The sequence below is a fragment of the Sorex fumeus genome, unplaced genomic scaffold (genome assembly GCF_029834395.1).
Source record: "Sorex fumeus unplaced genomic scaffold, SorFum_2.1 ptg000006l, whole genome shotgun sequence".
NCBI lineage: Eukaryota > Metazoa > Chordata > Mammalia > Eulipotyphla > Soricidae > Sorex > Sorex fumeus.
The window spans coordinates 42884864-42903009 of NW_026606063.1; the positions used below are offsets into that span (position 1 = coordinate 42884864).

The window sequence follows — 18146 nt, forward strand, 5'->3', positions numbered from 1 at the left end:
TAGGTGGAAACCCCATCAAATGCCACCGTCTTCTGAATTTTCAGAGGAGGCTTTCTAAAAGTATTTCGAGGGAGCTTTGGTCAAACAGAAATTCAGAAAAATGCTGATCGGCCTCTTACCCCCAAACTCTTTCCACGATGCCAATCAAAGGCGACTATTTAGGAGACCACTCATTTGCGCTAGGGAGAGCAAGGAAAAACAGCAGAGGGGCGGGGCTAGCCGGGTGAGGTTATCAGAGAGCGCCGCCCTGGAGCATCTGGGACGGCCACGCGTCACTGACGTCATCGCCGCGCGACCGCTTTCTGGGATCCCGCAGTGGAAGGTATTAAGTTGAGCTCTGAGTTTTTCACGCGTTCCTGCATGGGTTCGCGGCTTCTGCCTTGGGATCCCTCTTTTTAATCCCCAGCTGATTGTGATGGGGGAGGGTTTTGCAGTGCGTGACCTTCCGCGAAGCCGGGCGTCGGGGGCAGCATGGTTTCAGGACCCCCGATTTGTTCTTGTGCGGCCGCTGGCGGGCTGGGCTTTCCGAGGCGCCTCGGGTCTCTCGGACCATCGCTGCCTCTTGGTTTCTTAGCTCCACCTCTCAAATACTGGACGGCGGAGAAATTGAAAACACGAGCTCACAGCTTTCACCGGAGGCAGTTGACCGTGCTTTCCATTCTCGTCTTTCACGATCCTGAAGCGTCTGTCTCTCCGTTCTCCCTCCTGGGGTGGTCGTCTAGTGCCTGTCTCCTCCAGTTGAGACCTAGAGAGTCTCGATTCGAGAATGCAGTTAGCTTTTATAGCCTAGGGAAGTTCAGATGTCTGTTTGAAAAGATCGTTCATGTCTTCCTGTGCGTTTACTGCAGTTCATTGTTTTTCACTTTCGCCTGCCCAAGTCAGATACCAGCTGCTTGCTTTTGTAATCTGTTTGGACTGAGAATGGACTGGACTAGAAGTTAAACCGTTTGCCGATGTGGGGCCCCTAAATAATCCAGATAATCGCTATCGGAATTCAAAGATTTTTATGATTGGTGCAAATGATAGAACTCAGTTATTTTGTAAGCTAGAATAATGACGGTGAGAGGGTGGCCATGTAACTCAGCGGTAGTTTGCGTGCTTTTTAATGTTTGAGGCCCTGGATTCAATTCCCAGCACCGGGAAAATCAAAGAAGCAAACAAATACAAACAAAAACCCTGGCCAGAGGAGATAGGGCAGAGATTAAGGTGCTTGCCTTGCATCCCACCGACATGGTCACTTGAGCATTGCCGGGGATGCTGTTCAGAGCACAGACCCAGGAATAGACCCTGATCAACTGCTAGTCCCCTCAAAATGATGGTGTGAACAGTGGTTTTTCAATAGATTGGTCATGATGTTATAACTTCCTTCAAATTGGTACGCTTCGTGTTTTCACAATTCAGAAGTAATAGAATTTTCTTTGTAAGTCTGAGAGTAAAAGTTAAAGCTATAAAGACTGCCAGTGGTGGGGCTGGAGTGATAGCACAGCAGGTAGGGCGTTTGCCTTGCCCGCCACCGCTGACCTGGATTTGATTCCCAGCATCCCATATGGTCCCCTGAGCACCGCTAGGGGTAATTCCTGAGTGCAGAGCCAGGAGTAACCACTGTGCATAGCTAGGTGTGACCCAAAAAGCCAAAAAAAAAAAAAAAGAAAAAAGACTGCCAATGGGTAATACTATTTATTATTCCTCAGCATTGACTGAGAGATTATGGTGTGTACATGTCATATTCTAAGATAATGCAAAAATTCTCTAACCCTACTGTTAGAGAATTTTGCTACAAGATTTGTGGATTCCACTTGCCCACTCCCTCAGCAATTATATATTGGATTTGTTCTCCGACTTAGTTCTTAAATGTGTAACTGCATAGCATAGGATGAAAACAGTTCAGAATGTACATTTTATTTTTCTTTTGGATTCATGTAATGGTTTCCTAATACCTGAGTAAATTCTCATCCAATGTTTAGATTTTCTAAATCTTGTTTTTTCTTTTTTCTTTTTCATTGATCTTAGTCAATTAATAGTTCTCTCTCGGAGAGCCCGGCAAACTACCAAGAGTATCTCACCCGTATGGCAAAGTCTGGCAAGCTACCCAGGACGTGTTCAGTATGCCAAACACAGTAACAACAAAGTCTCACAATGGAGATGTTACTGGGTCTTCTCAAGCAAATCGATGTATGACGGGAGGACAGTGCTATAGTGCTACCCAGTACGTGGCAAAGACAGTGTTGGTCAAGCTAAGGATCAGTGCCCTGTAACATGAATCCTGTATTCTAGTAGATCAAAACCCAGTGTAGGACCGACATGAACTGATTTAGGTTTTTTGTCAGGATTACTCTGGCTGCCAGGCTGATAGGTTGTTGGAGAAGCTGGGAGGTACCACAGTGGGACCAGGGTCTGATTTCATGGGACCACGTGGTCTCCAGGCTAGGTGTAATTCTCAGAGCCCCCAAGTACCCTGGGGTGTAGCCCTGGAGGCCCCCACACCTCTGCAGGTATCCCTGGCATCACAGGGCTATTGCAGTCCCACATCCTTGGGCTTTACATTTCAGCTCAGTTGAGTCGTTTGAGATTCTCAGGGGCTCTGGTACTCTTGAGCATCCTTTGGAAGTCCCCCTTCGCTCCCATCATTCCTCCCTCAGAAAGGTTATTGGAGTGTTGCATACAAGAGACCTGGGAGAGACTGATTTTGATTAGGAAGGTGATGTAATCATTAATAGAGCAAGTGGTAGGGGCTACGGTGTGCAAATAAGTAAACATGAATAGTAGTTCAATTTTGGATGTCTTATGGGTAAGACAACCAGAGACAATTTAGTTTGTGATAGTGAGATCATTACGAAGTTTGGAATTTAGACCATTAGTAGGAGTGAATGTCTATGAATTGCAAAGCAGGACTGTGGGGAAGGTGAGTTCAGTCATGTGTTAAGTTTGAGGTGTTTCTTATTCATCTAAGTGGTGTGCCCCTTTACCCCCATCTTATTTCTTGATAGTAGCTTTTAACTTTCAGTCCAAAGTTTCAAGATGGTCATCCTCATCAGCCTGTTCTTCAGCTTTTGGAAGGAGTAATCTAGCTGCAGAGTTAAAAAACAAGACAAAATAATAGTTTCTTATAATAAATTTCTTGCAGTAGATCTCCCTTGGGTTCTACTGATTTTAGTTCGACCCTTCTGGCATCGGAAGTCCACTGACTCTCCTATTCTCCAACACAATGGGGTGAGCTTTGGTGGTAAGGGTCAGAGAATCTTGCTTGGTTTACGGCAACTATGTAATTAACATGTAATTAATTGCTTCAGGTGGGATTTCTGAGAGAAATGGAGAACTTGGCAGCTGGTAAGTGGACTTAGATGTAAAAGATGATTCTCCTGGGCACATTGAAATAGTCATTCTGTGTGTTGGCCCCTGGTGAAACAATATCAGTGTGACACACACAACCCCTTGAATGTGTAGGCAGGAAGAAATCTAGTGAATGAAAAAATGTTACCAGACAGTGTCTGATGTGACACCAGTGACGTGTGTGTTATGATGTCTACCCAGACAGAGACTAGGAGGGTGGTACTCAGAAGTCTTCATGGATTAAAACACCCACCACCTGATCTTATTTCCATACATCAGTGGGAGAAGTGGAAAGGTGTTTGAGCAGAATGAAATGGCAAAGGGCTTCCTGAGAAGAGCCCCTCATGGGCGAAAGACAGTGAGCATGGCACTGTGGGAGAATTGCCTACAGTCAATCATAATTACAGCTGTAGGATTGGAAGTGGGGAGCAGTCACTGTTGCTTAGACAAGTGGAGTCCATTATAAACGGGCCCCCCGGTGTCCACACCAAGGAGGTTAGAATTTATAGTTAAGGTAATGGGGGACTGTGTCAAGATTTTTAGCAGGACATACACTTTGAGATGATTTTAATGTAAAAAATCATATTGTGTAAGATTGTACAATTACAGAGGCAAAAAATGGAAAACTTTTAAAAAGTTTTAAAAATAATAGTGAGAATGGAAGAAGTTGGCAGTGTGAGAAGTGAGGAAGTCTCAGTGGTAGAGCTGACAGGACCTGGGGCCTGAGGAAGGTTAGGGGTGACCTCCAGGTTCCCTGCTAGTCTGAGCTCCCTCAAGTAAAGAACAGAGGTGAGGAGGTGGGTGATGATGTCGCCTCTGTGATGCGGCGGGTCTCTCTTCTGCTGCGGTTACATCTTCTGTAGCCAGTGAGGAAGGAAGCAGTGGCAGTCTTTCAGGAATTTGTCGTGGGGAACCCCATCCAGATCCCCCTAAGATCTTAGCCCTGCCTTAGTGAGGGGATGAAGAGAGATACATTTTCTCACGCTTGCTTCTTGCTCCACTTTTGCACTGTGCTTGAGAAAGTAGGTGGAACTGTGAGCGATAGCTTGAGAGTCCTGATGGAGGAGTGAAGGTAGTGAATTCTCATCTTCTTTCTGGGCCTTTTACCATTTGCAGCCCAAGGTGGCTCAGTTTCCTTGCCTGGAAGGAAGTGAGAGTTGGTGTGTGTGCTGTACTTTGAACACTTCCTTCATGAGGGGGTGCAGTTAGCTCCCCCCTACCCCTTGCTGCAGCTTCTTTTGTGGAAGGATGAAGAGAAAACAACTAAATTGGGGAGAATTTCTGATTCTAGAAGAACCTTTTTTAGTCTGCTGTCCCCTCCCCCCTTGTTTTTTTTGGCTAGGAAAAAGGCAAATAAGTGTCTCTGTTCAGATTTAATGAGGGTAATTATTCTTACTAACTTGCTTTCAGTGTTCACTACAATCCATTTTAATAGTAAATAATTATTTGTTTATTGGTACTTTGGGGCAGGTTATAATTGTGAGGGTGGGGAATAGAGGGAGTCCCATCATGATTCTGGAAAAGGAGAATATTTTCCAATAGAAAAATTGGGTGAGAAAATTTACATTTAATATCTTTTTGTATTTTCTGTACTTGCTTGCAATATTTGTTTAAAGCCAAATATGTTAGTATTTGTCTTAATTTAAATATAATGATTGTTTTATCTTTTACTACAATTGAATACATTCTTTTTTGTTTGTTTTTTTGGACATACCTGACTGTACTCAGGACTTATTCCAGGTTCTGTGCTCAGTGCTGGCAGTCAAGTGCCTTACCCACTGTACTATCTTTTTGGCATACATTCTTATTTTATTTTGCTTTTTGGGCCACACCTAGTGATGCTCAGGGGTTACTCCTGGCTCTGCATTTGGGAATTAACTCCTACTGGAGGTCAGGGGACCATATCGGATGCTGGAGATCAAACCTAGGTCAGCTGCATGCAAGGCAAACACCCTACCTGCTGTCCTATTGTTCTGGCCCTTAAATTTTTATTTTAAAAGCAAAGTTTTTACAGAGACAATGAAGAGAGTTAGAGTACTTTGGTCCTATTCCCTAGCCCTGTCTGAATGTCTAGTCAGTTGTTATGTTTGTTATTGTTGTTGTTCGTTGGATGGATAACTCATTTCATTGCTTTCTTATGATAAGCATATAGATAATTTCTTATATCTTGTTATAAGTTATTTATTAAAAAATGTTTGTTGGGGCTGGAGCGATAGCACAGCGGGTAGGGCGTTTGCCTTGCACGCAGCCAACATGGCCAACACAGGTTCGATTCCCAGCATCCCATATGGTCCCCTGAGCACCGCCAGGAGTGATTCCTGAGTGCATGAGCCAGGAGTAATCCCTGAGCATCGCCAGGTGTGACCCAAAAAGCCAAAAAAAAAAAAAAAAAAGTTTGTTGACTGCCAGGCAGTGTTAGTGAGCAAAGTAAAAAATTTTGGCAGGGCTAGAGAGAGTTTAGGAGATAAGACACTTTCTTTTTTCTTTTTTTTTTTTCAAATTTTATTTTTTTATTGAATCACCTGGATTCAATAAAATGCCCTACCACAGTGGGTAGGGCATTTGCCATGCACACGGCTGACCCGGGTTCGATTCCTCCATCCCTCCTGGAGAACCCGGCAAGCTACTGAGAGTATCCCGCTGGCACAGTAGAGCCTGGCAAGTTCCCCGTGGCCTATTCTATATGCCAAAAACAGTAACAACAAGACTCACAATGGGGACGTTACTGGTGCCCTCTCAAGCAAATCGATGAACAATGGGAGGACTGTGCAGTGCTACAGTGCTATTGAATCACCATGAGATATACTTACAAAGCTTTCATGATTGAGTTTCAGTCATACAATGATCGAGCACCCATCTCTCCACCCTCCACCAGTGCTCATTTTCCACCACCAGTGTGAGATAAGACACTTTGCATTTCCCCAACCCTGATTCTATTCTTGGCACCACATATGGTCCTCTGAGCACAGAGCCAGGAGTCAAGTACAGAGCCATCAGGAGTTACTCAAAGTACAGAGCAATGAATAACCACTGGGTGTAGTCCTAAAAGTGTGAAGGAAAAAAAATGTCTCCCTCCCAACTTCTGTAATTACTTTCTTTTGGAGGCAGCAGACAGGACTGTGAAGTAGAGGAACTTGGAATTTAGGGAATGAGGTGAAAGTGTGCGCATTTTATTTTATTTAATGATTTTTTTGTTTGTTTTAATTTTGGTGCCATACTTGGCATGTGCAATAATTCCTAGCAGTGCACTCAGGAATTACTCCTGGCAGTGCTTGGAGGACCATGTGGGATGCCAGGGATTGAACCAGGTTGGCTGTGTGCAAGGCAAATGCTCCACCTGCTGAACAGTTACTCCAGCCCCAGGTGTGTGAATTTTCAAATTGAATGGTCAGAAAAGGTTGACCAGTTGGTGACATTTGAGGAGTGGTCTGGTGAAGGTAATGTGCTCTGAAGCTATTGATTAGTGGGAAAGGAGAGGAGGAGAAGAATCTGGAAGAGGAGAGGTACAAAGCCTGAAACTGGACTGGGTGCTGTGATGGGGAATTGACAGTAAATCCATTGAGGCTGCTCACAAGAAGTTGTGGGGCTGGAGTGAAAATACAGCGGGGAGGGCATTTGCCTTACATGTGGCTGACCTGGACTCAATCCCCGGCATCCCATATGGTCCCTTAGTACCACCAGGATTAATTGCTGAGTGCAATGCCAGGAGTAGCCCCTGTGCATTGCTGGGTGTGACCCCAAAAGCCAAAAATAAATACGTAAATAGAGTAAATTAAAAAAAAAGTTGTGGAGGGCAGTGTGAGGGCAGTTTGTGGCAGACTTTTTCAGAATGTTTTAAGGACATTGTCTTGTACTTAGAGTAGGGTTGCAAGCTTTTAAAATTCTGACTAGAGTTATGACAGAGTCTGATTCTTTTTTTATTTTTACTTTCTTGGTAATAAACTATTAGGCAGGAATTAAATGGACATTTATGAGCCTGTTGACCAGGTAAGAAACAATGATGGCTTGGGCCTCCTTGAACTAGGAGGCTGTCCAAGGGAGAGGACACGGTTAGATTCTCAAAGTGTTTTAAAGAGAAGGTGACACATCAAATGCCTCTTGTAATTTTAGACCGAAATAATTGGAAAGTTGGAGTAGCTCTGAAAAGAGATGGGGAAGATTACAGTAGGTAAGATTGGAAATTTGGCTTTAGGGTCCATACTTAGTCAGTTATATCCAACTTAGTGAGTGAGCAGTTGGAGATGTAAATTTGGAGCTCAGTGGGGAGGTCAGGGCTGCAGATACTACAAGTCTCTAGGCTTACATTTGCTGATGCTGTTGAAAGTCCTGAGCTGATTTAGGGAGTAAATTAGAGAAGAAGGAAGTCAGGCACATCCCTGGAACAGCCTGTGAGAGATGCTGCAAAGGAGACCTAGAAAGCAGCCTGTGAGGTAGGTGGGAAACACACAACAGGAAGTCCTGGAAAGCAAATGAATAGCATCTCCAGTGTCCAGTGGTGTTCAGTGATTTTAGCAGCATGGCCAGGGATGGTAAGAGTGAGAAGTAGGGGGACTGGAGCGATAGTACAATGGGTAGGGCATTTGCCTTGCACGCGACCAGCCTGGGTTCGATTCCCAGCATCCCATATGGTTCCCTGAGCACCGCCAGGAGTAATTTCTGAGTGCAAAGCCAGGAGTAACCCCTGTGCATCACCGGGTGTGACCCAAAAAGAAAAAAAAAAGAAGTAGGGGTCCTAATTGTAGTAGACTTAAGAAAGAATGAAAGGCAATGAATTGGGTATGTTAACAGAGGCAGATCTTTGGAGAAGTTGGTTTTAAAGGGAGGTAGAAAATAGGACTTGAGCTGGAGAGGGATATGAAGCCAAGATGTTTCTTTTGTTTTTCATTTTGTAGAGAAATAAAATGATGTAAGTTTATGGATAATGAGCCACAGAGGGAAAAATTCAGAGAAGAGTTTGAGGAGTACAAATAATACATTTTGTGTGTACAATCATGTATCATTTGATGACACTTTGGTAAATGAGCATGTACGAAAGGGTCCCAGTAGCCTCTACAATATAGCCTAGGTAGGTAGTAGGCGATACCATTTAGGTCTGTGTGACTGCACTCTGTGATGTTTGCACAGTGATAAATTACCTAATAATGCATTTCTTACAATGAATCTCCATTGTTAAGTGATGACTATATTTCTTTAAATTTTGTTTTGATTTTTAAGGTTAGAGACCAGTTTTGGAGGTTATGATATATACCTAGTAGTGCTTAGAGGCTCTTCCTGACTCTGTGCTCAGGAGTGACCCCTGGTAGTGATGCTCAAGGGACCATGTTTGGTGCTAGGGAGCAGGGTTTGTGGGATGGAAGGCAAGTATCTTAAACCCTGTGCTCTTTCCAGCTCTCTCTCTCTCTCTCTCTCTCTCTCTCTCTCTCTCTCTCTCTCTCTCTCTCTCTCTCATTCATATGATTAACTCACATTTTGTATTCTGTGCAGCTGAATAAAGGCTTTTTATTGTTTACAAGGTTATTTCTGAGTTATATACATTCTTTGTTTTCCTCCTGTGTTCTCCTGTTCAGTTTTGACTGTCCCAATCAGACAAAGTTCAAGGACACTTTGCTTGCATGTAGTGAAAATCTTGGCAGTGATAGGTTAGATTCTTAAAAGGTCATAGGGAAGTGCATTAAAAAAATGTCTGTCAGTTTACCAATTTTACCTTCAGTATAGGTTTGCTATATGTTTGCTAATGTTAGAAATTAGGAATTTACCAATTTTACCAAATTTACCAATCTGATGAGTCATATTTATTTTATTGCTTTGTAGGAACTCTTTGTGTAATCTAATTCTTTGTTATGTTTTCTTTCATGCTGCTTTTTGCCTTTTTAACTCTACTTATGGTATACTTTTACCTTATAGATTTTTTTATTTTCAAAAAATTTTGCATGTTTTTTCTTCCTATATTGCATAGGTTTCATTTGGATTAAGAATATTATGTAATATTTTAATGTTTATAAATCTAAATTTTAAATTCACATTGAGTTTATTTTGTGTTATAAAATAGAAGTATCTAAGTTTTCCATGCTTTTTTGGTGTTCCTAAACACAGGAATAAAGTATTTCTGGAAGATATGGAAGAAAGTACCTATAAAATTTTCTAGGTTGGGAGTCTTTGGAGGGTAGATCCCTGACTATTCAATTTGTGTGTGATGATTTATTTAGTTTATGTACTTTTAAGACTAGTATTGATAATTGATTCCCTCCCCTGACCCCCAGATATCACTCTGTCATTCTTTTCATATTTTAAAATTTATTGGTTAAAAATTCTACATCAAGAGAAGGAGCACTAAATCTTCTCTGTATTCTCAGTGTATCCCTTATTCTTGCATCTCTATCTGGGCAGCAGATGCTGAGCCATCTTTTTAAAGATCTTGAGATCGGTTCAGTTGCTTTCAGCTCTCATGGTCTTGCTTTTTACTGCCTTTCATCTTGGGTTATTCCTAGATCCTCATCTTTTTTGTTTGTAAAGGATTCTTGGCTGTTTCCCATCAGTCTGAGCTTGTGTGTACTTAAACTTACAGGAATTTCTGTTGATGGACATATGTCCTTTCTAGTTTCCAGCATTACCGTGTACTTGTTTTTATATTTCTGCTGCCATTTTGGAGTGCCTTGCAGAGGGATAAGAGGCAAATACATACTTTCAGTCAGTCTTTCGAGACTGTAAGTCATAGTTCCTTCCTGTGTGGTCTTCCTTTATCAGCACCCTTTGTACAATTGCCGGTTGCCCAGCAGTTGTTGGATTGTAAGTTTACAGTGCAAGTAGGGATTGTTAGACAGACTTTATTCTCTCTTAATGAAAACAGATGTCTCATGGAAGAGGCCTATTGACTCAAAAAATGCCAATTTATTACCACTAAATATTCAAGTAGTAATTTTTTGTTTTGTGGCTATGCTTGCCAGGCTGTTTGTAGTGTGTTGCTTCAGGGTTGCTCATAGCTCAGTGTTTGGGGGACCATGTGGTACCCAGTATTAAAAAAAAACCCACCTCTATAAGCACTCTAGCTTTGTGAGACATCTCCCAGCCCCACATAGTAACTTTTATTTTATTTTGGATTGCAAGTCTCCACACCTTCCTGCTCTTCAAAGAGATAACTTTTTGATATAACTTAAATGATATAACCATACGTTTAGAGTTATAAGGGACTTCAGAGATAATTAGACCCTACTATTTTATTTTATAAACGGGGCAACTTAGGTATAGAGATACTTGAAGTATAAGGGACTTCGGAGATAATTAAACCCAACTGTGGGCTATCTTAGGCCCAGAAAGATTTAGTAATTTATCTAAGGTGACAAAGTTAGTGATCAGACACCATGGAAAGCCCAAGTCTCTTAGTTCTGCTCTTACTTGCTATTTTACACATTCTTGCTGTATTTCTTAGCCATGTTTTCAGCTAGTGAAAACAAAAAATAGAACTTAAATACGGTACATATTGCTTGGAATTGTTTTTGAAATTTGGTCTTGAAGTACATATGTATATATTGATGTGGATTTTGCTTTTTTTTACATAGATACTAAATATTATGATATAAGTGTAAATTTTGAAGGGAAATGGCTGTCAGGTGTACTCTAGTCTAAATGAAAACTATGTAGTTTATTTCTTCCAATTTCTCCTTCTTTCTGCTTATAGACTTTAGGTTGATTTATGAATTTTTTGAATTTCTTACTGATAATTTAAAGAAGCTTGAGGAATGTCAATATAAAGTCTTAAAATTATTTTACTGATAATCATGAGGTTTTTCAGGCCTTGTATTTAATTTTTTAAATACACCAAGTTAGATTAGCATTTACTCCCAGGAAGATTGAAATACATATTTGTTTTGGAAAAAAGAATTTAAATTATACATCCCCCCCCCCCCCCCCCCCAGCAAGCATTAGGGAATACACTTAACATTATTTTGCTTGGCTTTTAACAGAAGATTTTTACGACGTTGGGGACCGTGTGGAGCCCAGGATTAGACCTGGGCTTCCTCTGTGCAACACATGTGCTTTAGCCCTCTGAGCTGTGTCCCTGGCCCAAGTCACGTCTTGCTGCTTGGAAAGCACCAAGAGTTTGAGTGCTGCCATTGTGTAGTGTTTGTGCACTTGGCTAGCTCTGGTTCCACACCCTTCCTCCCCCCCTCCCCCGCCCACAGCCTCTCCCCCACGACCAAAATTAGGAAGAGGGGATATTTGATATAGTAGATCTGAAATTATGGTCTCGGAACATTTGTTTAATTAGCTTAAGGTTTTAAGCTCTTTGAAACATTTTTGAAATTCATGGCATGAACTGTTGCCCTTTTTTGGGGGGTGTGGGAAGGGTGATCTGGCTATAAATGTGAATTATAAGATTTTATTTTATTTTTCTAGTTGATCATAATGGCAGGTGGAGAAATTAATGAAGACTATCCAATAGAAATTCATGAGTATTTATCAACATTTGAGAATTCCATTGGTGCTGTGGATGATATGCTGAAGACCATGATGTCTGTTTCTAGAAATGAGTTGTTGCAGAAGGTATATTAAATATGTGATTACTAAAAAGAATTTGTAGACCAGAGCATATTTTGTGAAATGATTTTAAGAAATAGCTGAATGATTATGTGCCCTTTACACCCTTTTTAACAATTTTATAGAAGGTTGGGTATTTTTAGGGGAATTCAGTAAAATTCTCAAACTAGGAAACAAGTCTGAACTGTATTTTTATTTTGTCTTGATTTAAAAATAAAAAAAAAAAAGAAGCCCTCACAGCATTCTTTTTGACAAACTTTATCTTTGACCTTTTAAGCATTACAATGATGTTATCAGGGTTTCTGGAAACCCTATAGGACATAAACAGTAAATTGACTTTGACAGTCTAAAACAAATCTTATTATGTTTCTTCTGTCTTTGGTATTGCTTTAGCATTTTAGCCTGCTTCTTAAACATAAGTGCATCATGTACGATGTTCATATTAATAAATTACTTTTGACATACAAAGCCCAGATTGTAACTCCTGAAATTAAAATAATTCAAAAGAATTTTTCTTAGATTATACACATTCCTGTCTAACTAAAGATGGTACCCTGAAGTGAAAATTTGTGGGGAAAAATTACTGGTTAACTAAACTTCTTTTTGTAAATTATTTCCAGATTGTTTATTGGATTATAGGAAGTGGAAAAAATTTCTTTGATGCACTGTGTTTGGTGAAAGTTTCAAATATTATGTGATGGTGCTCAAAGTTTGTATGTATTTCTTTTTGTAGTTGGACCCACTTGAACAAGCAAAAGTGGATTTAGTTTCTGCTTACACATTAAATTCAATGTTTTGGGGTATGTATTTTATTTTGGAGTTAATTAGAAAATAAATTATGCATTATGTCAAGGTGATTTATAAATGCTTGCAAATTACATACAATTGTACTTTATGGTGATTTTAATAGATATTTATTTCTTTTAAATCAGAATACCAAATGCCCATAAACCACATAAATTTAATATTCTATAAGGGTTGAATGATTTAAGATTATTTAATCATTTGTGACTTTTTAAATTTTGTAAGTAGAGTTTTTAAAATTAATGCCCTTATTTAATATGTATACCTCTTTTTTTCTTCTACGAAATTTTTCTCTTGTAGTTTATTTGGCTACTCAGGGAGTTAATCCTAAGGAACATCCAGTGAAGCAGGAATTGGTAAGACTTTGGTGGATTTCTTTTTGTTCTATATGTCTTGCTGTAGCATTCCTGAAGCCTTGAGTCTCAGTACCTTTATCTCCCTAATTGTGGTAAATAAAATTATTTGGAGTTGAAATTATGAAATTAAGCCAGATTCCATCATGTCTTCAGTTTTTCTTTCTGTGACCTTTGTCAGTGATTTGGTGCGCCATATATATTATATAAACCTTTGGATGGGAAATGTTATGCTTCTAGTAATTATTTATAACTTCCACATTATTTTTCCTATAAATTCTTGAAATCCTGTTCATCTCTACAACTCCTCCCCATCGCTTTAAAACTCTTACACAATTCTTAAAAGTATATTCTAGTTGATTTACTAGCAAAGACGGGAAAGTTTCTCCCCCACCTTTTCAATTCCTCCATTAATTCATTTTCTCAGCAGTAAAGAATCCAGTTCAGCAACAAAGCTAAAAGCTTTTTTGGCACCAGTTGTATGTGTACTGTCCAGTAATTCTGCATTAGTGACATATTTACAACCTGTAATAAATCTTCTAGGTTTGTCTTTGTATTCCATTTAGATGTATAAGTATAGTCTATAAGGTCTGATATCTTGGAGATTTTGCTGACTTCAAAAATTAAATCATTCAATTTGAAAGAAAAAAATTAGAAATCATACTTATGGTTATCTTCTTGACTTGCTTTATGAATAAGAATATTAACAAATATATTCTTTATTTATAACATAGGAGGTAAATATATATGTGAAATACACTTGACACCCGTTTATGGTTATTGATACATATATTAGTTACAACTCATTAAAGTACTCAGGCATTTATTTAAAATAAAACAACTTTTAGAGATAAAAAGAGATCTGTTGTTTTTAATTTTTGAATGAGTGGGCTGTTTTTTTTATTAATTTTTTTGAAAATCATATATTTTAAACTCAGAAATTATAAAAACACTTAAAACATAGCAACATGATATGTTGCTTTGTTTGATATGTTGATTTGATCAGTGCTACTGACATGAAATCTTTTGGTGAATAGAAATATGCTTCAAGAACGTAACTTTTTTGTTTTTGGGCCATACCCCAAGGGTGACTCCTGATTTCTTGCTTGTTTCCTTGGAGATTGGAGGGGGAACCGTGTGGTGCTAGGGACGAGCCTGGACTGTCAAAATGCAAAGTTCTTTCTCTTAGAACTCAGCTTAGGGAGGAGAACATTCATATTCCAAACTAGGGTTGTCTATTAAAGAGCATGCACACATACACCTGTTCCCTTTTTTTTTTTTTGGTATTAATGGCAGACGTTACTAATTGAAAACAGTGTGAGAGTAAACTTGTGTACAATATATAAGGCATTAAAATACCAAATTTATTCTTTCCAATATTTTAAAGACTACTAAAAAACCGGCATTATTCCCAAGAAAGATGATTTCTCGGTGGGTAAAACTGAGACCCTGCCCTTGTCACAGATGCTAGGCTAGTGAGGGAAACAAAAAAAATACAACACCCTCCCCCCCCAAATCAGTATTTATGAATATACAGCATGTTAAAAAGGAAGTTATATGATATTTAGAATGCTTAGGAAGTTATATGATATTTAGCACGTTAGGAAGTTATATGATATTTAGAATGCTTAAAATGCTCAGGGTATTTAGAATGCTTTGTTAAGATCATTTTAAAAGGTGAAGCCAGGGGCTGGAGTGATAGTACACTTGCTTGTCTCCTTGTAGGGCTTTTTCCTTGCACGTGGCCAACCTGGGTTCAATCCTTGACATCCCATATGGTCCCCTGAGCACTGCCAGGAGTGATCCTGAGCACAAAGCTAGGAGTAATCCCTAAGCATTCCTGGGTATGGGTCCAAAAAGCAAACAAAACAGAAAGGTGAAGTCAGGGTCTGTTAATAAGATTAACATTTGAGTAGGCTAAAAAGAAGAGAGGTCATGGCTATGGATATCTGGAGAAAGATCATTCTTGGCAGGGATGGGCGGGTGTGTATTGTGAGGATGTTAGCATTTTTGTGAGAAAAGTAGAAAGTCATGAGTGGATTTTGATCAGAATTATCAGTTTTTTTTTTAAATGAAAATATTCTGAGATTCTGCTTTTTCCTGTGTATGTGTATGTAATGTATTTTGATTAACGAAAGTTGCTTTTCAGCTGTGCTCAATCACTTACTCTGCTAATTTATGGCTCTCATCACCTTTATTTCCCCAGTTGAAGTATAGACTAGACCTTTATTCTGATTAATGGTCTAAGAAGATTCAAAGTAGTTAAGTACAGGATCCTATTATGTTTCTCTCTTCTAGTAGTCTGATTAGAATTGTGTATTTCATTAGAAAAATAGCACGCACTTGTCAGTAAAAACTGGAATTAAATAAAAAATAGTATATTTTTATTCTGTTTTCATTATGATAGTAGGAGGTAATACAAAAAACGTGAATGCTACCTCTTCCATTTCCTATAGAAGATTTCAGGTGTTGTATGTTGCAAGTATATGAGAGCTTTGTTTTACTTTATAGACTTAAATACATCAGAATTATTAGTATGTGAGTTTAGGCTAAAATGCTAAATTAAATAATGTATATCCACAAAGAAACAATTCAATGTTTATCTCTGTGGTATTGTCTTAGTCTATTGAAATACTCAGAACACTTCTGAAATGACTTTTTAATGTCTGTATTCCCTCTGGACTATGAACTCCAGGAGAGCATGGAGCATATTTATCCTATTCACTTGCATTTACTAGCACCACTCAATAGGCAATAAATACAAATTTGTTGAATTTAACTGAGAGAGAGAGCAATAAAACTTAGTGGTGGTGAACAGCTTGGTAAATCTATTGCCTGTCTTTTTTTTTTTTAATCTTTAAGGAAAGAATCAGAGTGTACATGAACAGAGTCAAGGAAATAACAGATAAGAAGAAGGCTGGCAAGCTGGATAAAGGCGCAGCTTCAAGATTTGTGAAAAATGCACTCTGGGAACCCAAACCCAAGCATGCATCAAAAGTTGCCAATAAAGGGAAAACTAAAAATTAACCTTTTGTTTCTTATGTACATATATTCAAAAAGTTTTTTTGTTCTTTTTTTGTTCTTTTTTTGTTCTTTCCCACTTATGTGGTAAAGTTTTAAATATGTTCTTTATTGAATTATATATAAAATGTGCATTTTAAATTTGTAATGTTAATTACTTCTTTTCCCCAGAAAGATTAAGTTATGTTTATTGAATTTCCTATAGATAATCATAAGGTTTCTAACATTGTGGTATATTTTATATTTATAGTTTGCCATCTCACCTGACAAGACTCATTTCCTTATATAGGTCAGTCTCTCAAGTTCCATTTTATAAGCAGCTATGAAAGTTAATTTTAATGTCCTCTGTAAACATTTGCCTATAAATTAATAATGGCTTGATCAAGTTTACTATATGAAGACTGAAGTTAAAAATACCTTATTTTCATTGTAATGAATGAAATACTTAGATGTTTATATTTTTTGGTTATTTTTTACTGTATTGTGTTTTTATTTGGGGACTTCCTGCTTTTTTGATACTTGTGTAAAATTAAAACTCTTAAGGCAATTCTTTTAATTCTTGGCACTTTGTCTCTCTACTCCATTTAAAGCAAATATATCATTAACTTTAGATGGAAATAAGGTTGTATATTCATGGCGGAATTTTGTCACAATAACAGTGCCCTCTCAATAAAGGTGGTATATGTTGTGTAGTTGATCTGCCTGTGTTTTGAGTAAATTTTCCCTTGAACTGAGGAAGACAGGTTTTAGAAATTATTTAAGGTAGAGAAATCCGGGAGTGTTTGTGCTGCGTGATTCCCAAGTTCTCATAGACTACTTTTTCAGGTTTATTTTTTTCTTGCATATGTGTTCTTGAAGTTTATCAAGTATATACAAGTGTTTTGGAACAACCTTTTATTTTATATAATGTCACTTAAGCAAAGGAGAAATCCAAAGGGGATTATACCGTGCTTATATTTTTATTTTTCTGGAATATTTGTAACAGTTCTGTATATCAGAAATTTTTTGTATCTATGACTACAAAATTTAATTATATGCCTTTAATGCTTTTAGTCTTTGAATTCACATAATTATATATAAGAATGCCAAGTACAGTAAAGTACTTTAATTTTTGAAAAAGAAGTTGTTAAAATTCTCTGTGTGATTAATTCTCCATAAGTAACCTTGAATAAATGGATTTCTTGATTTATGGTAACAGATATTGGAAATGGTCTTAAAATGTAATGGATTTTGTAAAACATGTTGAACTCTTTCTATGACACATGAAGAGGAAGTCACTGATAGATGCAGAAAGTCTTTTGGCTCAGATGTCAGACAATTTTTGAAGTGGAAGAACATTTATAGTATTTCCTTTTTTAACTTTCGTACTCTCAAAGTTTTAGTTTTTTAAGAAAATAACTTCTTCAAGAGAGAAGTAAATGTTCTTAAATCAAGATTAGTATAAAAGTGTTGCAAAGAATCTTCTAAAACAATTCTGTATATTTTCAAGTTTTATAGAAGGAAAAAAAGATGAAAAATGCCATACTTCACTGGTATAAAATTAGACAAATTATTAATTTGTGAAAGTCCAGCATTGTATTCTGTTAAATTGAGATTTTTAGGTGAATAATTCTTTCAGTGTTTATTATTAGGAATAAAAATACTTTGTATGTCCCCTTATTATGTACAATTTAAAAACTTATTATTTTGTGCATAGTGAACTTAATGGTGGCAGTGCTTTGGGTTACTCTTGTTTATTAATTTCAGAGATATTTAATATTTATCTTGCCAAATGCTGTGCTAGTCTCAAAATAAGGACTCCTGTCTTTAGTTATTTTAAAGAAATAGAATAAAAATTATCAGAAAATTAGTCCTGTGAAGTTTATTTTTTTAAAGTTACTGGAAAATTTATGACAAATTGTGCTCATTAACCTTACTGAGAAGCAGAAAGGTGATGAGTTGATCGTTTGACTATGTACAGTTATTGTTAACATAGTTTGTCCCAAGTGATTCTCTGCTCTAAGTATAGATGTTAATTATATCTTTTATTAATCTCTCTGGGAATTAACAAGTTGGAGAGGTTATAGTTATAGGTATTTTTAAGATTAGAATTGGACTATTAAT

The 18146-nt window shown here is 38.0% G+C and overlaps 1 protein-coding gene across 1 annotated transcript; it reads left to right on the top strand.

Moving 5' to 3' along the window:
• The first annotated feature begins 282 nt into the window (after window positions 1–282).
• On the top strand, window positions 283–17892 carry C1D (C1D nuclear receptor corepressor). The gene is made up of 5 exons (XM_056128656.1): window positions 283–322; window positions 11725–11871; window positions 12599–12665; window positions 12970–13025; window positions 15885–17892. The coding sequence occupies exons 2-5, from the start codon at window positions 11734–11736 to the stop codon at window positions 16047–16049; spliced, it is 426 nt and encodes a 141-aa protein (XP_055984631.1). The 5' UTR covers window positions 283–322; window positions 11725–11733; the 3' UTR covers window positions 16050–17892.
• Window positions 17893–18146: the final 254 nt, after the last annotated feature.

Bases quoted from the DNA above. Each gene is read 5' to 3' on its own strand.
- C1D (XM_056128656.1), top strand. From the start codon at position 11,734: ATGGCAGGTGGAGAAATTAATGAAGACTATCCAATAGAAATTCATGAG. The intron at 11,872-12,598 runs GTATATTAAATA...TTCTTTTTGTAG, and splicing joins GAAATGAGTTGTTGCAGAAG to TTGGACCCACTTGAACAAGC. The intron at 13,026-15,884 runs GTAAGACTTTGG...TTAATCTTTAAG, and splicing joins ATCCAGTGAAGCAGGAATTG to GAAAGAATCAGAGTGTACAT.